The 24,919-nt window shown below is 36.7% G+C and overlaps 3 protein-coding genes across 4 annotated transcripts; 2 read left to right on the top strand and 1 right to left on the bottom strand.

The window, feature by feature from the left end:
* The first annotated feature begins 355 nt into the window (after nucleotides 1–355).
* On the top strand, nucleotides 356–11,195 carry LOC127525022 (zinc finger protein 644-like). Its single transcript, XM_051917204.1, has 6 exons — nucleotides 356–511; nucleotides 2,687–5,324; nucleotides 7,420–7,953; nucleotides 8,244–8,369; nucleotides 8,877–8,979; nucleotides 10,168–11,195. Exons 2-6 carry the CDS (start codon nucleotides 2,711–2,713, stop codon nucleotides 10,358–10,360), a joined length of 3,570 nt encoding a protein of 1,189 aa, XP_051773164.1. The 5' UTR covers nucleotides 356–511; nucleotides 2,687–2,710; the 3' UTR covers nucleotides 10,361–11,195.
* Nucleotides 11,196–11,923: 728 nt separating this feature from the next.
* LOC127525029 (volume-regulated anion channel subunit LRRC8D-like) lies at nucleotides 11,924–17,787 on the bottom strand. Of its 2 annotated transcripts, none has more exons than XM_051917224.1 (2): nucleotides 17,651–17,787; nucleotides 11,924–15,837 (listed from the first exon to the last, which is right to left on the bottom strand). In XM_051917224.1, exon 2 carries the CDS (start codon nucleotides 15,833–15,835, stop codon nucleotides 13,361–13,363), a length of 2,475 nt encoding a protein of 824 aa, XP_051773184.1. In that variant the 5' UTR covers nucleotides 15,836–15,837; nucleotides 17,651–17,787; the 3' UTR covers nucleotides 11,924–13,360. The 2 variants fall into 2 exon arrangements, with proteins under 2 accessions (XP_051773184.1, XP_051773177.1); XM_051917217.1 differs by lacking the exon at nucleotides 17,651–17,787 and adding an exon at nucleotides 17,147–17,644.
* A 1,241-nt stretch (nucleotides 17,788–19,028) lies between these two features.
* On the top strand, nucleotides 19,029–24,875 carry LOC127498261 (transcription initiation factor IIB). Its single transcript, XM_051867418.1, has 7 exons — nucleotides 19,029–19,173; nucleotides 21,216–21,322; nucleotides 21,421–21,554; nucleotides 21,636–21,782; nucleotides 22,579–22,708; nucleotides 23,830–24,111; nucleotides 24,209–24,875. The coding sequence occupies exons 1-7, from the start codon at nucleotides 19,157–19,159 to the stop codon at nucleotides 24,340–24,342; spliced, it is 951 nt and encodes a 316-aa protein (XP_051723378.1). The 5' UTR covers nucleotides 19,029–19,156; the 3' UTR covers nucleotides 24,343–24,875.
* Nucleotides 24,876–24,919: the final 44 nt, after the last annotated feature.

The following is a 24,919-nucleotide window of genomic DNA, read 5'->3' as shown; positions in this document are numbered from 1 at the left end:
CTTGTTTCCCTAGTTCAAACTTGATGTGCATATGCATTCACGACTTAACATAAAACATTTTACTCTGATATACATTGCTATGCGCGTTATTTTATTCAAAATAACTGGTTGGGAGTGCCTTTGTCATTCTTTCTGCTTATCTTCTTCTGTTCACTTTACCGTCAGTACTTCTACTTGCCACCTATTTGGAATAGTCCACTTTTTGTTTGGGGGGCATTATTAACATGACTCATACAAATGGTTAATTTTTTCCCGATTAAACGTATTCAATATGTTTTTCTTGTGTAAAGTTGTATCATAAATAAGTAGTTGCCGTTAGTCAATGATAATATCAACAATTGTTTTAATACATTTTGTCAAGTTTTTGGAGTCCCCCTCAATGAGGTGCAATGCCTTTGTCTGTGGACCATCGAGCAAATATGGCGGCTTCGCAATAGATGGAAAGCTTGAGCGAGCAAAAATGAAATGATTTCACTTCAGTTTTATTGTCCACAATCGCATCTGCAGAAAGGTAGGCTAAAATGCATTTGCCAATAACATTGAAAGGTGAAACCATCAAAATGTCCCCAACATTCTGCTAGGGGCAAGTGTTTTTAAGCTTGATGTTGAACATAATGGGCTTGATTGCTACCTTGCTAGCACACTCTCATAGTATGTAGTAACAGCAATGCCTAAACATAAAGATGTCAGAAATATATTTCATGTTATTAATGCACGTAATTCTTCGTCTGCACTGGCAGTTTGAATTATTAAAATGACTTGTTTCTGAGTAAATTGGTTGCAGGGTTGAAGGCATTTGATGTTTTGTGAACCACTACTTATGCAATAGATAGAACTTGATCCATAAAGATATAATGTGCTTTTCAGGAATTGCATCACAACGATTATATATCATGACAACTGTTAATACTTTTAACATGTTATTTAAACTGTTCATGTGTTATTTATACATTTAGGAATAGATGTTTTCTTTTCTGAGAGCATGTGATTTACATACCGTGGTCACATGAAGAGTAAGATTTCCCCTGTTATCTGTTGATGATTCTTTGTACAGTATTATCAGGTGTTTTATTTTTTATTTATACAGTCACAGTGTCATAATGCACATAAGCAATCTGAAATCCTTCCTTTATCTTGTATGCAAAGTGTAGTGCCTATAATTGGTGTCCCTGTTCCTGCTCACGATCAGCCATAATATATAATGCTTACTCTCTAATGTTATTATAGTATTATTAAGCTTAAACTCTGCCTAGTTGTATGTGTCGTTTCCACTATCACTTTAAGTATGCAACACCAACTAGTTGGGGTGCTTACCAAAAAATTGCATGTACAATAGGAATTGATTATCATACTAAATTTACACATGTTAAAACTTGCTTTGAATTTTAATTATGTTGTTAACCAGCAATAGTCAGGAGCATTATTTTTTTTACTAATAATAATAGCAATATTTCTGTAGTAACCTGGTGGTGCACTTATATAATAAAAAAAAGTTAAATACAGTTATGACTAAGTCACAGTTATATATACTCAAGAGGTAAGTATGACTATCACCCATGAGCAAAACTATCATATGTACAAATGTGAATAGCGAAGTCCATAAAGCGTAGGAAAAATTTACATTGAATTCCTTTTGCATTTCCTGTATGTTTAATTATAGTTATAGAAATTCTATTTAGTTATAGAAATGTAGAATCTGTTTTTTTAAACTGTTTACAAAATCAAATTCAGTTTTATCCAAAGTGACTTTGAGAATAATACAAGCAGATGTTATTATTCAGTTTAATATTGCTTTGTGTGGTTTGTGAAATGTTATTAGAGGAGAATGTATCATTGTATTGTTAAGAAGACGAAAGTGTGAGTGTGCAAACAGTACTGGTGTAGAAATTTACCTTTGTCCAGCTGCACAAAAATAAGCCTTATCACTATTAAATGTTTGCTTGAAAGCAATAATTTAAATGCAAATGAAGAAAAAAACATTTTGAAAATCATCAATGTGAACTTTTTCTATTGGTTTATTATTAGTGGTATTTAGTGTTGTCAAAAGTACAGGCCGCGATACTAAGTCGGTACTGAAATTTAAAAAATGTGACGCTTTGAGCACTGTTGAGCGGATTCGTAAACACCTCTGATTGGCCATTGTGTTCACTCGCTCATCAGATTTGTCTGTGATTGTCTATAATGATCAATGCACGTGAGTGTTTGAAAGCACACGGAACTGTTTGAATTTGAAAGCGGGAGTGTTTGAAAGCAGGCGTCTATCAGCGGGTGGTCCGCTGATGAGACACCTCCTTTCAAACGCTCCCGTGTGTATCTGTGTAAGCGCTCGGTGAAGAGCGTCATTGATGTCTATTAACAACTTGTTTTTAAAGCGTTGATCATTGTAGCCAATCACAGACATATATGTTGAGCATGTGAACACAATGGCCAATCAGAGGTGTTTACGAACCTGCTCAACAGCGCTCAAAGCGTCACATTTTTAAAATTTCAGTACTGACTTGGTATCGCGGTCGGTACTTTTGACAACACAAGTGGTATTTGATAGGCACAAAGCAGAGTTTACATTGTTTATGGTTGTCAGGTAACTTCACAACTTGACAATATTAACATTAACATGAATTCATTTATATATTGATTTTCATGCTCATTATGTTTTTGTTTGTTTGTTTTTGTTTTTTTTCCCCAGAAACAGTCCTTAGGACTCTTAGGAATGTCTGGTTTGAAGGAGAGTGCCAAAGTAGAGGAGAATGACACCTCAATGTCAAGAATCTCTCAGGACCTTTTGAACAGCGAGACATTCTCTGCAGAGGGGGCTACACCAGGACCATCAGCGCATTATCCTCAAGAGACCATGGCACTACTCGATGACCAAGGAGACCTCCTGACCAGTGTCGGTTTTATGGACTCCATTTGCTCAGATGGACCAGCCAAGGCTGCTTATGTCAATGGATCCACCTCACCCCATATATCAGATGAAATCTTGCTAGATATTTCAAAAAACGTACCAGTATTCCTTCCCAAATCATTACAAGCTCAGAATTCTGTCACAACCAACGTCCACTTTGAAGGCCCTGATCCACTCAGAAAAGAGGGGGAAATAACAATCAGGCAAACGTTGACTGCGGAGGATGTGGAGAATAGGGGCATATGGGGCTTTGATACAGAATCTCCAGAAAGTTCATTAGATAATTATGATGATGGAAATGACCTTAGCTGGAATCCCCAAAGGGAATTCATGAAGTTTCTGTGGGATGATGATAATGGACTTGAAATGGAGGAAAAACTTTCCCCAGTTCCTTCACCTATCAACCATAAAAGAAGAGTTCCATCACCACTCTGCCGTAAAAGAAGAAAACGTAAAGAAAAATTGGTGTTAAAAGTCGATCCTTCAGAGGACCTATACTCTGATTTGAATTTTGATTCAAAAAAAGATCATCCAGGTGAAGGAAGCCGGACAGAGTGCAGTCCTGTTAAGAGGAAACGTTCCCCAAGAAAACCATCCAAATTACAGTCACCCATTGTAAAACATACCAAGTATTTAAATGGAGCTGCTAAGGCAGTCAAACACCTGTTTCCCAAACCAGCCAAAAAACCTATTAGCAAGACACAAAAGATGGAATTGATTAGAGAAACTTTGCCATCAGACTCATGTTCTAGGGAGGAACCTTCTTTTTTTCAACGTAATAGCAGTTTTAAAGAGAAATCACAAGAAAACAGACAAATTACATGTAATAAAGATACAACTACTTCAAAGCCATTCATATGTAAGGAATGTGGGCAGTGTTATCATGATCATAGTTCAATGTTGCATCACATAAGTGTTCATCGGGACAAGCGACAGAAAATTATGGAAGAAAATAATGAGTTGCATCAAATTAAAGATGAAGGTAAAGATGCAAAGTTGCAATGCCCCCAATGTACCTTTGGAACGAACTGTCCGAACACCTTTGTGCAACATGCTAAGACCCATGAGAAGGACAAGCGGTACTATAGTTGTAACAAGTGTGATTTTGTTGAAATGAATGAAGTTGAACTGAGACGCCATTTGCTTCATAAACATGGCATCAGTGGTGCTGATCTGACTGTTTGGAAATCAGATGGATTTCAGGAGCGCAAAGTCAATAAATCAATATGCCCAAATTCCTACTCCTGTTCTGTTGAAAGAAAAACTAAAAACATAATTGGAAATCATGTTAAGGCTTCCTGTCAACCTCAGTTTAATGAAGAACAGGCATCCTCACATTCCCTTGACAGCAGTGATGAAGAACTATCACTGACTGAACAGCCGACTTCTGTTCTTTCATCATGTGCAAAACCAACAGCAAAGTCACCAAAATTGTCTGTGAAGCTCCGGGCACCAGACAAAAACGAGAGCTTGTCGTCTGATCAGAAGTGTGGTCTATCACGAAAGAAAAAAACATGGATGCACAAAAGTGTTCAAAGCCAATCAAGACTTGACAAATCAATTCACACGCTTTTATCTAGAAAGAAACGTAATGACCAGAGTGCCTCAGAATGCAACACTCATCAGGAGCCTGATGGAAGCAGTACAACAGAGTTTCTTCACAATAATGAGACCGCATTCTCTGGAACAGGAACTAGTTTGTCCCCCTCAAAGTGTCTGAAAAGATCAGCTCATTCTAAAGAAGGGAACACTAAAAGAACTTTTAAGTCTGATGGAAACGTTACTTGTTCAGAAGATGTTGGAAACACCAACTGTACGCATTTAAGTTTGGAAAAGCAAACACTGAAGAAGTCTCCTTCCAAAAGGAAAATGTCAACTCCATTCCACAATATGCAGGGCCAAGATATTCTTTTAGATTTCCCAAAATCTCGACAAAATTTCAAGAAAACTGAAACATCCAAGAGGAGAAAGGACTGTATTAACAATGGTGACTTTATGTGTGATTCTAATGATGATCTTGCACCTGAAGAATGTGAAATCAATAAGAATGCTAATGCGCGTTTTGTAAGAAAACAGACTTCGCCTGCAAAGGCAAGTCTTGTTGCCTCATCTAGTCACTTTGAGAGAAATCACGGTTCCCCGAGGAAGTTTTCCGTCAAAGACGAATACAAGGAAGAAGAGATCTCAGAGTCGAACTCCACTGTAAAGCGTGAACAGAGCTCAGATGTTGAGACAGATCTGAAGGCTTGTCCGTACTGTCCTGCTGTATTTGAGTCAGGAATTAGCCTCTCTAATCATATAAGAGGACATTTGCACAGAGTGGGCCTAAAAGTACGCCATGCTGTATCTGCAGCTAAGGTGACTTCTCCTGACAAAGTACCTCCAGTTCGACGACGAACATTGCAACAAATCAAAACAGGTGATGCTTCTCTTGTGCTTGATAGACTTTCTTACATCTATACAGAGTTTTTAGTTAACCAATTAAGGTAGTATTTATGCAGCAAAATCTTTATTTATGAGACTTTCCCTTTTTTAAGGTTTAAAGGGTTCACCCAAAATTAAAATTATGTAATTAATTACTCACCCTCATATCGTTCCACACCTGTAAGACCTTTGTTCATCTTCGGAACACAAATTAAGATATTTTTGATAAAATCCGATGGCTCAGTAAGGCCTGCATCGCCAGCAATAACACTCCCTTTTTCAATGCCCAGAAAGCTACTAAAACATATTTAAAACAGTTCATGTGACTACAGTGGTTCAACCTTAATATTATAAAGTGACTAGAATACTTTTTGTGCGGCAAAAATAACAAAATAGCGACTTCATTCAACAATATCTAGTGATGGACGATTTCAAAACACTGATTCATGAAGCTTCAAAGCTTTATGAATCTTTTGTTTCGAATCAGTGGTTCAGAGCGCCTATCAAACTGCCAAAGTCACGTGAAATATTGAAGTTTTAAAACACTTATGATGTAACGAAGCCTTGTTTACTGAAATCATGTGATTTTGGCACTCTGAACCACTGATTCGGGTGAGGGTTTCATAAAGAAATCATAAAACTAATCCATATGAATTGAGTGGTTTTGTCCAAATTTTCTGAAGAGATTAGATTGCTTTATTTGATGAACAGATTTAATTTAGGCTTTTATTCACATATAAACATTGATCAGTGAACATAAGCAGAAGATCAACAGAACCTGAATGACACGCGAGAACAAACCTCTTCCGGAAGCTCAAATGTGATGCGTAACACACGAGAACGAACCTCATTGGTTCTCGCACGCGTCAAGCAAACATGCTTGAGCTTCTGTTAACCACAACTGATATGTGAGTTGATGAATGTTTATATGTGAATAAAAGCCTAAATTCAATCTGTTCATCATATTAAGTGATTGTGTCTCTTCAGAAAATTTGGGATCAATTCATATAGATTAGTTTAACAATCTCTTTATGAACTTTTTGAAGCATCAAAGTGGTAGTTGTGTAGCTGTCTATGGAGGGACAGAAACCTCATGGATTTCAACAAAAATATCTTAATTTGTGTTACGAAGAAGGTCTTACGGGTTTGGAAGGACATAAGGGTGAGTAATTAATGACAGAATTTTCATTTTTGGGTGAACTTGGGTCATTTAGCAGGTACAACCCAATGCATTTTTCAGTTGTGGTCCAAATTTACTAATTGACCTGTATTTTTTCCAAAGTCCAAACTTAAAACTTGGTGTAGATGTTAGAACATAGATGTATGCCAAATTTTCTGAATGGACTATCATCATGATATTTGGTATATACACACAGTTTGTTTACAGGAAGCAGTGGACCAAATTTCTCATAGACTCTTATCCCGATTTGCCTGAAATTGGTTGTGTATTTGTTAAATTTTATTAAAAATGTATGACAAATTGATCTATTTACCGTGTGTGCATTGTCCAAATTTCAGAGTCCTGATGTATGTATACCTTTTTCATACACGTATCAAGATTTATAAAAGAAAATACAAATTTTGCAAAAATGTGCGCACCATCCACAACAAATTTAGAATAATAATACCACCCTCATGTATGGTGTGAAGTGCTCTAATCAGACATACTCATCATTAAGATTTATAACAATTAAAATTAAAGGATATAATCATTTCTAATTTAAAAGGTATTAGTATATACGCTGTAAATGGAAACATTGGAGATTCACTGAGAATAGAATGTAGATGAGTTGGCAAATACAATTTTTCTTCAAGGTGTTCTTGTGATAGCACCTTTTATTGTGCAGTTTCTGATGTTTCTCTTCTTCGAGCTGGTTTTCAGCCCCCCCTTGATTTGTTTACAGTCAGAAAAGGTTGTGGTTTAAATTCCCACACCAACTAGTGTGACGCAAGTTAGCAGATATGCAGGCTGGTTAGTGTAGATGCTTTCAGTTTTAGTTTGGACAAATTTAATTTACATAATTTTTAATTTTACAAATCTTTTTTTACAAATTTCATGTGGTTTCCCTTTTGCTTTCTGATCCCAACAGAGGAGGATGCATCCCAGACTGATCATTCTGCAGAGATGCCAACTAACTGCCAACAGACGTCACACCTCATCTGTCCTCTCTGTAGGGAGTGGTTTGAAACAAGGACTGGGCTGTCCAATCATGTACGAGGCCACCTGAAGCGACTGGGCAAACCCACTTCCACCGCATCCAAATCTCCAGTGATCATATTGAAAGAATTGATGCGCGACAAGAAACAGTTTCAGATGAAGCTACAGGTTCTTGAGAAGAAGTGCCGTGCCACCAATTCTTTCCATCCTATTAGGTTGAATAATGGACTAACCTTCGCATCTACTGTCAAACGGCATAAAGATAAGGATGAAAAGAAAAAGATAGATATTAATAAAGGCTCACCACCAAGTGATCTGATTGGAATTTTGAAGAAAAGAAGAGCCCATGAAGAGACCAAAGCAAAGCACTCATCCCACACGGCAAGAAAGGCTCTCCATTTATCTTCAGGCAAAGACTGTGACCTGGAGATAGAACCTTTCAAAGCAGTGCCAAATTCACTAGCAGGTAATGTTTCATTTGTTCCACTGATCAACTGTAGTAAAGCAGGCAGAAAAGGAAATTCTTTGCTCAGTCTTATGTTTGGCCAAACCCATATGCTTGAAATACAGAAAAAGAACACGCATACGGGTTTGGAACAACATGAGGGTGTGTAAATAATGTCAAAATTGTAATTTTCAGGGTAACTATTTCTTTAAACAACATGAAAAGATTAATATATTTTAGTGACTTGAACATGAAGAGTACATTGAGGTGTTATAATTGGTTAATTTTTATGTGTTGTGTTTCTGTTACAGAGAAAAGTGAACTGAATAGAAAAGTTTGCGTGCACTGTAATGCCACCTTCCACAGTGGTGTTAGTCTCTCCAATCATTTGAGGGCATATGCACATAGAAAGAAAAAAGCTCTTCTGGATGGAACTAGTACGCACCTTTCTTTCCTCCTGTGTAAATGCATCTGTGTACTTGAGTTTGGCTTGTTCTACTTTCATTGGGCTTAGATCTTACAGAATGCATGTGGCATGCTCACTCCCTTTTCTAAACTTTGCTTTGACTCTTCCAGTTTCTCATAAAAAGTAACATGGAAGTAACTTAAACATTTTGAATTGTTTTTGATAATCTGAACTTAAGGATAATTCAGATGATTTATACTGATGTTTGATGGTTGTAGTTGCTGCATGATGCCATTGTACAAGTATTGTTATCATTTGATTTTATTTATTCACAATCAAATGTCCAATAATAGAGGGTTATTGAGATGAAGTGAGTGGTATTCAGCTGGTCATGTGAGCCAGCCACTACAAGGGTAACACTTTATTTGTAATATATGGAATAGGTGCTTTAACATATTTTGCTAAACATTAAAAACATATATATATATATAAATATTGTTTATATAGTTTCTAATAAATGCATTGTTCATTATTGCAGCTTATGACTGTAAACAGAGAAAGCAAAGATCAAGGTCTGGATCAAAGAAGAAAACTTACCCGCTGCTGCACACTCCAGAGGAAATCTATACACTTACATGCAGGTAACCTCTGTTACAAAATTTAAATGTATGTCTAGTATAATATTACAATAAGTGCTGTCAAATTTCTTAATTGCGATTAAATGCATCTAACATAAAAGTTTATAAATAGATATGTGTGTGTAATATACATACACACACACACACATATATATATAATATATATTCAAGTCATCTTTATTTATATAGCGCTTTTCACAATACAGATTGTTTCAAAGCAGCTTCACAGTGATAATAGGAAAATTAATGGACAGATTGTTTTGGCTTTACAGCAGCTCTAGGAAAAAGTTTTTATCGAGCTAAAGTAGGTTTTTGATTGAATCACTTCCATTTAAATGACACCTTTTTAACTGAAAACAGTACACTTTTAATGCGTTATATATATATAACGCATTAAAACACAGTACTACATATATAACGCACAGTACTATATATATAATATATAGTACTGTGCAAAAGTCTTAGGCCACCACCAGCTTTGTTGTTTTAATGCAATGTTTTAATGACCATCCATGTGTATTTTTTATTTTTTATTTTTGGTCTTTATTAAGATACAAACAGAAAATACAGAAAATATGTACACAAAATGTAAAAAAAAAAAAAAAAAAATCAGAACAAAATGGCTTCTTTAAGCAAAAATCAATATTTAGTGTGACCTCCTGGACTTCTCCCATTTTCTCAAAGAAGAAATTCTAAGAAACTTCTCATATTTTGAAAGTCTCCTTGGCCTTCCAGTCCTTTTCCATTCCATTTAGGTTTAAGCGAGCCGGTTCCTGCTATTGCTCAAGTGGAAGGGGAGGTCAATAAATACTTGCCACTTTAGCCTATAGAAGTCCTTTTTTTTTTTTTTTTTTTTTTTTTTTCAGTTTTTTTAATACTGCATACAAATTTCCTGTATTTTCTTGTTATATTCTAATAAAGAGACTTAGAAATAATTATATATTGTCATATACCATTGCTAAAACAACATCTAATGGTGGCCTAAGACTTTTGCATTATTGCATTTAATCTGTAATATACGATTTTACAGAACTAAAGCACTAATATAAGTAATCCATTTAGCATATTATAAAATTCTTTTTGGCTAGTTGTTTAGTTTCTTGTTTGTCCATTCCATTCACATTTGTCCATTCCATTCACATTTGTCAATGCATCATTGTTAATCTACTGTGTAATTGTTTCCACATGCAGGTTTTGTGATCTAGTCTTCCAGGGCCCTTTGTCAGTGCAGGAGGACTGGATAAAGCATTTACAGAGGCACATTATGAATACCGCTGTACCGCACACAGGGGCAGGGATGGTGGAAGTCACCTCCTTCCCCAAGGACTCTTGTTCCAACACCGTACCACAGGCACAACCTTCAGTGATGCAAACATCCTCATGAGCCCAGGAACACACACAAATTGTCCTTAGAATATCACTTGTGTGTAACTTGTTTGGTTATTTGGTTTAAATTTTATATTGCCATCAGTAAGGACTTCTGTTTTTAATCTTAATGACGATCCATTCTTATCACAGACGGCTTTTTAGATATTGTTACATTGTGCTGGTGTTGTACATGGTCAAAGAACGTACGAATGGTGGGTGGATATGTTGAGATTTCAGTGGAACCCACCACCAAAAGACAACCTTTACCTCAGATGCTTCTCACGTTGAGTTTAATCTGTCATCGCAGATTTATGCTCTACAAAAACTGAAATGATTCTGTATGTGGATTTTATAACAAGCCATTTTAATTTGAGAACCAACACAATTTTGTCTTTTTGTTGTCCCATCCATGAGCCTTGGAAGGTGCACATATGAGGCATATGTGTAAAAATGTAAGTCTATATATTTACTTGATTCAGAAGTTTAACTCATGCCAACACATCAGTCATTGTGTAAAACATCCTGTTCTATTGATATTTAGCGGTTCAGAAAGTATGCATGTCATAACTCCCGTTTACACCATTTCCGCTCCAGTAACATTTTGGTTTTCACTTATTACCCTGTTTTGATTTTATCTTAAATCTGTAAGTTTGCCATGTGTGCAAAAAAAAAAAAAAAAAAAAAAAACACCAAAAAAAAAGAAAAGAAAAACATTAACTGTTACTTGTGTAGGCCATTTTTTTACAGTTCAGATATTTTTGTGTATAAACCTTTTTAGGTAATTTATGTGAAAAATGTAAATCACTATAAACATTTTTGCTGTTCGGAATAAAATGTTTTTGTCGTCTTCAGCTTGTTGGTATGTTAAGATATGAATGAAACTTGATTTGTCATTTTATACCACATAATCTGCATATTGCCAACAATGCTAGCAGACGTATTGTAGTCTAATAACCTAGATAATCTTCACAGACAACTTTAAAAAAGGCTGAATTACTAGTGATACTGGAATACATGCAGAAAGCAAAATCATCCTCTCTACTGAGGTAGACCTACATTCATGTGAAAGAAACTGGTGGTTTTAACAGCAGATCCTAAGAAGTTTGGTTCATCAAGTTTATGGGTATAAATTCTCTTAGTAGTTTTTCCCCCATAAGCTCCTTTTTTCTTCTAATGATACATGAGCAGAAGGGTCCTAATTATCACATTTAGCTCCAGACACACCCATTGCTGAAGGATGTACAAATATAAAGAAGAACAATGCAGCCTCCATTCACACACAGTGGCATATTGTATTAAACTGAAGGGCTCAGTGTCTTGGGCAAATTTTTCCCCCAGCTGTAACTACAAACAATGTTATCAAGGTGTAGAAATGTCTAGGAGAAAACAACAAAACCAACAGGAAGGCGATGGACAAATGCTCTATAAACCAACATGTTTGAAGTAAGGCAGACAAGTTGAAACATGTATGTAAGCAAAAGTGTAATATGTAAATACCTGAATTTACTCAAGTGGAGTGTGCATGTTTGACTGGCAAGCCAAAATCAATTAAGAGTACAAAAAAACAGAAGTCACAATCTCGTAAATCAAATTCTTTTAATTTGTGATATTTGCAGGTATTGTTCTTTGTAAATATCAGTTCCCAATACTCAAAATACAGGTTAAAACCTTTGTACCGTTGTACTTTTAAAACACTGTAACATGTATCTAAACCTATACACAACATTTAATAACAATAACAATCAAAAACAGAAAAAAATAAGACATTAATAATTATATTGCAGAGAATATTAAGGGCAGTATGTTCTTTGCCAAGCATGTGGCATGTTTTAAGATACAATCATTACGACAATGCATAAGTAAACCTCGAGCAGCTTTACAAGGTCATTGTGGTTGTAATCATGAGGTGCAGCGTGTACATCCCCCCGTCTGGCAGTTCTTAGTCCTTGATATGCCTCTTATCAACACAATACAGCAAAAACACTTCATATGTTTCACTGTTAACAAAGGAAATACAAAACACATTCTCAAACTCAAATGCATGTTGCAATATTGTTGTTATTGCTAAAGAGAAAACGTGAACTTTCATAATATATTTCATCATGTCACATCATGTCTTTGAGTGTGTAAAATGTTGGTAAGCGCTGCTCCTAAACTCACAGAAAAAAATCATAAGAAATACATGATACATATAAAAAATTAAGTTAAGTTTGCTTCCATAGTTAAAGACCTTGCTGAAAACTGGTGCTGATAGACACTTTTGAAATTTTAGGACACTTGAGATTTAGGATAACTACTGACCTTTATACATAGTTCACCCAGAAATGCCCATTCTGCCATCATTTAGTCAACCTCATGTTGTTCAAACCGGTTTGACTTTCTTTCTTGTGCGGAACATATAAGATATTTCGAAAAATGTTATAGTGTTTTATTAGTCCATACAATGAAAGTCTAAGGGGTAGGATGTTGTTTTGGGCCCCATTTATGGGCAAAATAACAGTTGAAACGTTCTTTAAAATACAATCTTTTTGTGTTCCATATTAGTAAGAAAGTGATACAGGTGAGTGTGTCAAATGATGACAGAATTTTCATTTATGTGTGCACTTGTTCCTACTCATCAGTCTGTATATTAAATATGGTATTATATAAATAACACAATATACACATGTAAATGTGTAACAGAACATAATTTAAACTAAACATACCTTCTAATAGGCAAACAGCAGCAAACCAAACCTGTTGTTTGCAACGTTCCCGTTATATTTTGCAACAAGTGTTTTTGCTTCCTGTCTTTGAGGCCCATTTATAGACCATATATGTTGATGACATATTAGTAAGCCCGTAGACAATTCTTTCCAAACAACTGAAACATCCATCATTCGTACAAGTGAACACATTCCGCCCCTTGCACATTAATTTATTAAATATTTTTGGCTAGTTTTATTATATTTTTATCTACCAATAAGAGTGAAGTACTCTTTATAATGCTTAATTAAATCCATTCTGAAGAGTTCCGTTAGTCACTACTGATACTTTCCTTGACCTCAAGAGGCAGTGTGTCAAAAAGATGATCCTCCACGAAGAAGAGGTTTTTCCGAAGAAGGTGACATTGGCCAAGTTGGAATGGAAGGCAATCTAAGCAGTTCCCTTTGAGCTCAAGCTGGGACAACTGAGTTAACTGCCCAATGGAGTCTGGGATGGAGGTGATGCCGTTATGACCCACAAGTAAAACCTTCAGTTTGGAACATTTGAACAGTTGATTAGGCAGAACTTCTACCTTGTTCCCTGTGATAGCAAAATGTTGAAGGTTGTGAAGGTGTCCAATCTCCACTGGTATACTTGAGATGGAGTTGTGGCTGAGGTCAATGTGCCTCAGTTTGGGCAGATGAAACAAAGCTGGAGGAAGGGTCTCCAGTTTATTGTGACAGATAATGAGGGACTCCAGACTCTTCACTAGGACTATCGATGGTGGAATGGCAGTGATCTTGTTGTACCACAGCTTGAGACACGCCAATCTTCTCAGGTGCTGAAAGCTGATGATTTCCTCAATGGTCCGGATATTGTTATTCTTCAAATCCAGTTCTTGCAAGCTAGCCAAGCTAAAGATGGCATGGGGGATCCTCTCCAAATCACAGTTCTGGAGCTCCAAATCAACCAGGCTGGTCATCTTCTTGAGACTGTTCAGTACCAGTAATTTAGTCCCATCATTGTGTATCACCAGTTTGACGAGATGTGGTGACAGTTCTGTTAGATTTGTGGGTATTTTGTTGAGATTGCTTTTGAGATACAACATCCTTAAGTGTCTCAGATCTCTCAGTGACTCCAAACCGATCATCTTGTTGTGTTCAGAGTTCAAGTTCCCAATCAGGTTTAGTTCCTTGAGGCTCCTCAACAGATAAATCCACGCTGGGATTTCTGCAACATCAGTAAACTTAATGTGAAGGCGATGCAGATGGTCACGGAGAAAAGTGAAAGCGGTTTGTTCGACTTTAGCAGGGCAGTGATATAGATGTAGTTCCCGTAGGTTGGTCATCTGAGAAACTTTGGCTGAAATCCTGACCTCAGGAATAAGCTCTAACTTGAGGATTTCCAGATCAGTGAGGTCAAATACCGCATTAGGGAGTCCTGAGAGCATAAAGAGGTGTAGTTCTTGTTCATCTTGAGCATTGGATGTTACATGCTGACGTAGTTTTTCAAACGTCCACTCGTGGTTAAGGCTAATTTCTCGTAGTTTGTTCTCACTAACCTCAGAAAGAAATACGCCAAATCGTTTGGAGTACAGCTGATCGTATTGGTCGACCATGTGTAGGAGAAATGCAAAGTCATTCTTGACATCAGGAATATCACTAAAGCTACTTTCCTCTCTGACTTTTTCAAAAGAGTACTCCTTAAGTGGTCTCCTGAAGAGCCAGTAGAGTGTATACAAACACACCAGTCCATAGAGACATATCATAGCCATGAAGGTGAAGAGAAGTTTCCTTAACATGAATGCCATGTTGTGCGTGCAAACGAACTGATCATACCCAGTCAAACTTTCGATTTCAGGTTTGCATATATGGCAGAAACTGATCTTTGCGGCAAACGTTGACGTATAGCTCAAAATCAAAATGATCTTCAGTGCTTTTATTGCTGTCTGAGCCACATAGAGTTTGTAGATGAAGTCACTGTCTTCGATGTGAGCTCGAAATTTTCGCACTTTCTCAAAAAGAGCCTTGGCTTGTTCTCCATCTTTTTTGTCTAACGTGGTCAGGCTGGGAGCTTCCGCAATGAGCTTTTCGGTAGGAAACTGCACTGTTGGAGTTTCCATCAAAGGAGTAGACTGACTGCTGTCCTCCGAGGATACATGTTTCTGGAAAACCGCACCGCCTGTGAATCTTTGCTTGTTTTCCTCAGAATCTTCACAAGCGGTTTCGGACAAAGCTTTCGTTGTCCATGGCGATTCAAAGCACCGCCCCAAAATGGAAACAAAGTGTTCAATCTTTGAGCTGGTCTTTGGGTACTTGAACCAAAAATTGCTGCTTACCATCAGCATTATGGTGTGTATGAGGGCAAGGTAAGGAAAGTATTTGTTATACCACGGTAGGGCATCATGGTAGCACATTTGGTTGACAAAAATATACTGCTGATAGTCCAGGTTTGTTTTACGTCCTCTGGGCTCAGGTTGAGACCACATACCTTCTCCTTTTAAGGGGGTAGGTTGAGTGTTAAGAATTTCATGTGCAATGCTGTCAGGAAGGTCTTTAGTTGTTGTGGGTCCAGTCCCCAGAAGGGATGTTGAACATTCTGGTCGATTTTGTGTTGCCTCAGTGTTTTTCTCAAGAATGGGAAGACATGCCACTTGGTCTTTGGATAACTGCATAGTCCCGGAAAAGATGGCTAACATCAACATTACCACCCCGATATAATCCATGAACACATCCCACCATGGTTTCAGAATACGATAGGTTGGCTGAATGTCATTAAGGGAGGCAACTTCAGTGAGACTAAACATCCCTGTAATAAAGAGGAGTGCAGTCAGTGAATATGAAGCCAGTGCATGTTTGAACAGAACTAATTTGAGTCTTTTACTTCATGTCTCAAATGTTAATGATGTACACATTTGAAAGTCTTGGATGTTTAGATAAAATAAACAGAGTAGATTTACATTTAGTCATTTAACAGATTCTTTATTTGAAAGCGACTTATGTACAAATGTGTTTATAAATGAGTTAAACCACGCAGAGTGCATGTACTGACTAAGCAGTGTGCACTATTCGTCAAATACCTGCTAGCCACATGTGGCTTCAAGTTACAACATGAAAGGTCCGAACCATCTCAAGAGTGTGTTATGTTTGAAATGGCACTTCACTGCGAAGTCTTACAAGTTCGTGTGGCCAGAGAAACACGTGTCCATCCGCTTTGGATATGTTTCCTGATTCCAGGTTAACATTTTTAGCAGTCAATGTGGTATTAATATCCCAATTCTGTTTTTAAACTTACTCCCAGTGGCATGCACACAATTTGAGTGCTGCTTTATTTGATGCCTGCTATTTTCTCAGTGTTGCGTGAGAAATACAGTCTGGAAACACATAACAGCTGTTAGTCATTAGAATTGTCTGCGTTAACTATTCACGGGTTTTAAGAAATATATAAGCTAAGAATCCCATTATTCTGACTTTGAGGTGATTATATAGCTGGTCAATCCACAAAATGGGTGCCTTATGTGCCTTTATTTTGAAGGCATAGTGAACTTTTCAGGACAATTTCAGGCTTCCTCCATCACTTCAATTCATATTTGTTACATTTGTCAGAAAGGGGTGATCTTAAAAAAATACAGAAAACTAAACTGTTTTAATTAAATGTCAGTGTCAAAATCAAATTCTCCATCTAAGAGAAACCTTATAGTGTTATGACAGCAAAAGGACAAATGGCTAAATTAAATATAAAACTGACAACCCTTTTACCTATTTTTAAGTAATTAATTCATTATTTTTATTAAATTATTATTATTAATAATAAACTTTTTTTAAAAAAACTTTTCAGAATGGAAATGTATGCATTTAATCGATGACCCAGTAAATGGAAAAGGTTTCCAGGTTGTTCTAAAAAGGTTTTTATCAGGGTAATGAAACGTCTTAAAATAGAAATATTCATATTCATGTGCAGTAATATGATGTCAGGATTTACATATAAGGTAGACCGAGACTTAAAACGCGAAACTGCACTAACATAACCTGCAACCTCTGGGAATAATATATTTCTAGGAAGTAGGAAGAAATAACCCTCAAAGACCCAGATAAAAACAGTAAAACGGTCGACTTACTGTCTCTGCTGACGTTTTTCACTGGGATGGAAGAGCACGCGCTGTTATCTTGATTCTCATATTGCTGTAGACGCTAGATTTGACAAAAGTTGCCGTTGAGCAGGAAATGGACTACAAAATTCAAATACAAAAATGCCAACAAACAATCTTCTTTCAGCATAGAAATGTAATGTCCGTCAACCACTGTACACTCTATCCATAGAAGTAGGAACTCGGCAAGAGGTTTAAAACATGCGATTCTTTGTCCGACTTGCTACGACTTGTAGTTCAGCAGTCAAAATGACGGAGTTGATCCGCTCGTCAGCTGCGTATTTCATTGGACAATGACAGCGCAGCGTTTATGAACCCACCGGATAAGTTAAATTATCACCAGAAAGTCTTACAGCGCTGAAGACGCCCTATACAAAAAGCAGTGTCTAGATAAAGGTGTTTTTTCAATTGTAGGTGGAGTCTGTGAAATATTACAATTCTGACAGCCATAACCATTTAATAATTAAGACTAACCCCGTGCGCTGTTTCTTCTTCTTTTTTTCTTCGTCCATTCATTATGAGGAAACTAGGACCCAGATGCTTAAATAGTGCAGCATTGTTTGGCTGGCACAGTGTGCAGGAAATGTCTTTGTAACAAATCAACCCACCCTAAATGGTTTTTTCATGTTTCAGCTAGTTTGAAAGAGGAACATATTTTTTCCTTTGCTGTCTGGCTGAAATCATGAATATGCTTATTTTTCTTCCTCTTCTGTCATTTTTTTTTTCCAACCAGTGTTTTGAATGCTTTTAATCATTCTTTTTCACAAAATATCATGATATTTAATATATGCTAGTTTATGGCATGAATATTTATTTTCATGAACATATGCCCAAGGCAATGAGGAATGACATTTCTACTCTTTATGCAAGTTCAACACATGCATTTGCCATAAAAGTATATGCCACCACCTGTTTATCAGTGCATTTGCTTCTTTAGAGCTCTTGAGTGTCATTAGAAGGGAGCAGATGATCCCTTTAGAGAGATATGAGTCTTCTCACAGTGGCATGATTATAAGAGGGCCCAACCCTGGGTTTTTGAGAGCACTACAACTGGAATTAAACCCATAATAACTTTGTATGACACATCTGCATTAAGCACAAATGATTAATACATTTAGGGATGGTATATAATTCTCAAATAAAGCATAGGGTAATTGTTGCTGAAACTTTAAAAGCCTTGTCAGTTAACAGCAGTAATGTGACCATTAGTTTTAAAATGAGACAACAAATCATGTGCAATTTCCGTTGTAGTCAAATAAAGTCATGTGCAGTTCTGCACCTGTGTTAGGTTTCAGTCCAGACAATGTCATTATTATGTACTTTTTAAGAACAAATTTGAGTTAAAGATTAAACAATTAGAGTCATATTGTACTAGGCCAGACTCTAACCTATGACTCTAACATGTCTTTTGGCTATAATTTATGAAATTGTAATTTTATTTTACATTCTCTCTCTCTCTCTCTCTCTCTCTCTCTCTCTCTCTCTCTGTGTGTGTGGGTGTACTGTGTACCTAACCTGCTATCTGGGACTGTCCCTTGTGGGTAAATGTGGGTAGTTTATGCATAATATTTACATGAACATTTTTCACTAGTTCATTTTAGATTAACTTTAAAATATTACAAACCTCATTTTAATATAAAGATTTTTTATGAAAAAGAAAAAAAATAGCAAATATAATGTGAAAAGTTAACATGATAAATACACCTTAATTGAATTCCTGAAATGACAGATGTAGAGGCTACTTTATGTGAAAATATAACATTTAATGCCTGCATTTTAAGGTTTAAATTGCCCATTTGAAACTTATTCACATGTTGTTGATCATGAATAAATTTGCCGAATTATAAAATCGTACGTTTGGCACTTGTGGCTCTCCGTCTTCGCCCTGTACACGTGACCTACAAAACCTATAAATAGGGGTAGCGGGCGCCCATTGTGTTCACCGGAGAGTCACTGCCGTGGACAACTGATACTAACAGTATGGCGTCGACGAGCCGGTTAGTTACATTTCTTCTGGTTTTGTTCCTCTTTGATATCGATCTGTAAACGCATGGCATAGACGACCTTTGAATCTTTCCGGTGTGAGCCTCTATAGGATTTTACTCGAAGTTTGTTGTCATCGTGAGGTGATGCGTATAAAGGAGGTCTTAGATAATGAACACTGTCATTTTCTGCTAGCGCATGTCGGCTAGCCGTTCGCTTCTCATGAAATGAAACCAAATGAGAGCTAATTGCAGCAGGTGATTTTGAAAAATTAGCGTTAATAGATTTGTTTTAAATACGCGGGGAAGGTTGAGATGCCTGTCAAAACCGAGCCAAATAACACAGTCGTCACAGTGCTAACAGCGCTAGCTGCACGTACATAAATAACAAGTGGGACACTTGAAAATTCTCAGGAAGTGATTCCCATTGATTATTTATCCAGTAAATAATTATTTTTATTTAAGCTAACTTATGTCTGCCTTGTTGAGGCTACAACATCAGTGTTTAGTAGCATTTATCTGCTGTAACAGTCCAAGCCCCCCTTTAGTCCACTGTTATTAAAAAATAATAATAATTAAACAGCTGGAACAGCTGAGATTATATTTTGCGGTTCTTTAATAATAAATTAACACGTTATTGTGTAGTTGTAGAGATAAATTATGGATCAGTTGTGAAAACGCTCAAAACAGATTTTTTTTTTTTTAGTTTTAATTTTTTTTTATAGATAAGCAAATAATAGAACAAGCCCTTAACTGAGCATATGCCGAATTCAAATAATAATAATTTCTTGAAAACCGATGCTAAATTTCTCCACAGATACCGATAGCAGATTATTCAGAGTGATATCTGTCGATACCGATAGTTTGGGGTTTCTGCCTTTTATACCTTCTTTTAAATTGATGATAATTTCATTATAATTACATCATAATTAATAATTATATTTTTAATTATTTTATTTTGAAAGAAATGCAAATAAAAACTTTATTCTCTCCATTTCATCAGAGTAACTGGTATCAGTTATAAACAAACACATTACTCAAATTAATATTAACACATTAACTAAATTCTGAAGATTAAATTTATTTTTCTTAACTTTCTAAATGTTATTAATTCATATAATTACTATTAATATGGAACATCAAACTGGTTTCTTAGCATTTTCTTTACACAAAGCACACATTCAGTGCATTTTCCTACCCTCTTTTGATTGACAGGGTATATCGGCCCTGACTATCGACTGTTTCTAAACTATGGGCCAAAAGCTGATAGTGTGAAAATTTGCTTTTATTGGCTGATACCGATTATTGGCCGGTACATCGGTGCATCTCTAATAAATTCAAACAATGTATTAGACGCCAGGAAGGATCTGTCATATTTATGTACTCTGTGGTTCTGCTGTGTATGAAAAAAATGATGCAGCAAGAACTCTCTCTAATTAATCTATGTAGTCTATGTATTGTTTACTGTATCCTAATCCACAGACAAACAATTGACCATTCGCAAAGACCCCCACCCTCTTTAGTTACTGTTACTATGTCCGACAAGCCATGCCGATCTCTCGCCACACATCATGTTCTCACACAGTGAAAAATACATTGCGGAGCAAAGAGGACACTGACAACGTGTCAACAGACAAGACAGAGCAGGTTACGTTTGATATGAAACCGTCTCAAATTTCAAATTTTAAATACAATAAATACCGTTTTGTGGCTCTTTAATGTGTTGTGACAGATCGCTGTTGCGCCTTAGTTCAAGCGGCTCGTGAACCGATCATCTCTTCCTACTAGTTCATTTATAGCATCAAATAAACATGAATGAACATCATAAGGAATGTTGTTTGTTGTTTCAATCGCAGAAAGACGTCAGTACACACCATTTTTCAAGTTCAAGTCCACCTACGTTAATCTACTGCTTTGTCGGACAAAATGGCGGATTCAGCGTTATGATTGGTTAGATCGCATGTCAATCAAACTCCTGGCGAAGGATCAGTTGTTTTCTCATGTCAGCAGAGTTCATATAGATTTTTCCTGACCTTTGGAATCTTGTCTGTGTTCAGTGGAGATTCTCTTCCCAAGGTGCAATGCCCCAATCACCCCGATGCACAGCTGGTGGAGGACTACAGGGCAGGAGACATGATCTGTCCTGAATGTGGCCTTGTAGTAGGTATGAGTTTCCACCTGAATATTAGAGCTTTAAGTGGACATTTTTCATCACTTACTTAAATAATAAGACAAAAAGCGTACATTTCCTTTCTTTTGCAGGTGACCGTGTAATTGATGTAGGGTCAGAGTGGAGAACGTTCACCAATGAGAAAGCAACTAAAGACCCGTCTCGTGTTGGTGATGCTCAGAACCCTCTCCTCAATGGAGGAGACCTCACCACCATGATCAGCAAAGTAAGGAACTAGTCTACCTACTGATTTTGTATTTTGAAAGTTTGATGTGTTCTCACCATGATTTTTTAAATACATTTTCAGGGAACAGGTGCAGCAAGCTTTGATGAGTTTGGAAATTCCAAGTACCAGAATCGGAGAACCATGAGCAGCTCTGATCGAGCCATGCTGAATGCCTTCAAAGAGATCAGCACCATGGCCGACAGGATCAACCTTCCCAGAAACATCATTGTGAGTGTCCCAGCCTACTGTTATTGAATTATAGTAATAATGTAATAATAAATAAACCAAACCAAAGAATTATATTGTGAACAATAAACCCAAATAATTACATCTGAAGTATGCAACCTATTCATTTCTATCACATATTTATAAATGGTATCAAACAAAAATCTTTGTTTTTTTTTTTTTTTAATAAAACAAAACTTGAAAGTTGAGTGATTAACTTCACACTTGTTGTCTATATTCTGCTATGTACATCACATCATTAAAATTATTGAAATACAGAAAGTACATTTAAAATAATTAGCAAAATTATTCATTTCTATTTACTATAGACTTGCTTTCTGCTCACTGATCTTTATATATAGATGCATTATTTTAGATATAAATCCGTGTTTCCACCATGTTTCACATTGATACGCTCCTTACGACGGCAGCAACTCGTGTATCATCTATAATTCTGAGTTTCGCACTTGTAAATATGACTTTAACTCTCACTCCGTGTCTAATTCACGTACTAAGTAGGTACTACGTTTAAGTTTGAATTTACTCCATGACCGTTAAAAAAACCTACACTTCATATAGTATGAATATGGGTAGTATGAATACAATTCAGACATACTACATCCGCCATGTTGTTACTGTCAGATGACCTACCAGCGTCAGTTGAGTCGCTTCACTGCCATTCATTAATCCTCTCCTGTGGCCTCACTGTTTTTCACATACTATATTGTAGGGAAGTGTTTGATTTCAGAAGCAGCATCAGTGAAGTGCCTCTGTTTAAAAATGGTTTCCTCTGTTACAGGACCGAACAAACAACTTGTTCAAACAGGTTTACGAACAGAAGAGTCTGAAAGGCAGAAGTAATGATGCGATTGCTTCGGCCTGCCTTTACATAGCGTGCAGACAGGAGGGCGTCCCTAGAACATTTAAAGGTAAAACCTGCATATTTTTTTCTATGATGTTGGTGATTCATAGACTAGACTGCACTGTATCTACTGAGCATTTGACCTGACATCATGTTAAGTACATTTACACTTCCTCTTATCCCATCGTAATATGCAAATACAACTATAAGTGAGCCATTTGTAGGTTAATTATGCTGAAAAGAGTTAACACTGTGGCTTTGTCATGCTGAAAAACATTACATTGTTTGTTTGAGCTTCGTGACCAGTCCGACACAGCAATATTGGCTCAACCTATAGAGTGCTACATTTGGGTTCAGGAAGTAAAAATCCCATTTATTTTCTCATTAGGGGAATTGATTTTTTGCAATAAATTATAAGCTGTTAAAGACAGACCTTACTGTGAGCTGCAAGGTTGTTAATCAATGGTAAATGCTTTTTTCGAAGTCCTCAATCTGCATTATTTCAGCTTATTTATTTTTTTAAGTAATCATGTTTAACAGCAGAATACCTGGTGAAAAACTTCATTAAACATGATTCTGCAGAGTAATCTCCACCAATCAGAGAATTGTTGCAACAAAGGAACATTGTAGTGCCCGCCCTGCAAAAAAACTGCAAAAAAATGTAGTCAGTTCCCCTACGCTCTCAAACTACCTAAATATTTGTGTGTGTGTGTGTATATATATATATATATATATATATATATCTTTGAATCAAGTTTTATATTTCATTATCGTTTGAATTTTGTGAGATTTCTTGTTTCAAATCTTTTTTGTAATGTGATTCACCTCGTAGCTGGTTGGTTTAGATCGGTTAATGGCTTAACACTTAAGACTTTTTAAAAATCCTTATGGGAAAAATACTTCTGGAACCAATGTCTCTGAAAAAGTGGATGGGCACTGTTGTGCTCTCAATAGTATGAGTTTATTTGTGTAAGCAACCAGTGGAAGGCAGAGGGAGTGTTCTGGAAAACCTCTTAGTTTTGTAACTCCATTTGGTGATGCTAGTAATGCAGTAAATTAAACACTTCACCTTTAGGATTAAGCTAGTAACTCAAATTACTATGCTTGATGAAGATATTTAGCTATCAATATTTAAGCAGGTCTCGATATCCAAGTTTGTTTAATAATTCATATCTCCCTCCACCCCAGAAATCTGTGCCGTGTCTCGGATCTCAAAGAAGGAGATCGGCCGTTGCTTCAAGCTTATCCTGAAGGCTCTTGAGACGAGTGTGGACCTCATTACAACCGGCGACTTCATGTCACGTTTCTGCTCCAACTTGGGCTTGCCCAAACAGGTGCAAATGGCGGCTACTTACATCGCCAGGAAGGCCGTGGAACTGGACTTGGTTCCAGGGCGCAGTCCAATCTCAGTGGCAGCCGCAGCCATTTACATGGCCTCTCAAGCATCTGCTGAGAAGAAGACACAGAAAGGTAAGGGAAAACAGTCCACTCGTGTATTGTGATAATCAAAAACATATAGCGTTATGTTGGCGTCCTTGATATATGAAGTTATTTTCCTCTCGTGCAGAGATTGGGGACATTGCTGGAGTGGCAGACGTCACCATCCGTCAGTCCTACCGTCTCATTTACCCCCGCGCTGCCGATCTCTTTCCTCCCGACTTCAAATTCGACACACCTGTGGATAAACTGCCTCAACTGTGAACACCCATGTGCCCCACGCTCACCGCTCTTTGTACTTTCAGAATTTTTGCCCTTTTCTCTTTGAAATTTGCCTTGAAGGCACAAGCCTTTTGAAAAGACAACGGCAGGATTCGGCAAAGTGCAGAAGACACATTCCAAGATTTAACACAGATTACAGGCTGTACTTTCATTTGTGTGTATATAATATTGTACATATGTCCAAGTGGGAATTTGATTGGTGGTTCCAACTAGGCATATTTCTTACTGTAACATTTTCTTTTGTAGGAAATTATTTTGTTAGCTTGTTTGCATTATATTTAGTAACTTAATAAAAAATGCTTTTCAGAAAAGCATGGTGAACATCTTGGAAATCCCCAAATCAGGTTTACAAATACCTTGAGATTTGAAAGCGTGTAGCTCACAAATGGTTTTATTCCCTCTTTTTTTTATTTCACGAGGGAATTTTTCACGGTATGAAGTGAGTTTCTGTTTGTGTTTCTGTTCCTGTATTCGCAGTTCAGTTATTATAAAGATTTTCATGAAACACCAGAGAATCATTTTTGAAGTCACAAATCATTTACAACCTCTAAAAATTGTT

This window comes from Ctenopharyngodon idella, chromosome 2, assembly GCF_019924925.1.
Source record: "Ctenopharyngodon idella isolate HZGC_01 chromosome 2, HZGC01, whole genome shotgun sequence".
In the NCBI taxonomy this organism is placed as follows: Eukaryota; Metazoa; Chordata; class Actinopteri; order Cypriniformes; family Xenocyprididae; genus Ctenopharyngodon; species Ctenopharyngodon idella.
The sequence above is the reverse complement of the archived record's forward strand: the minus strand, read 5'-3'. Positions and strand labels throughout refer to the sequence as shown.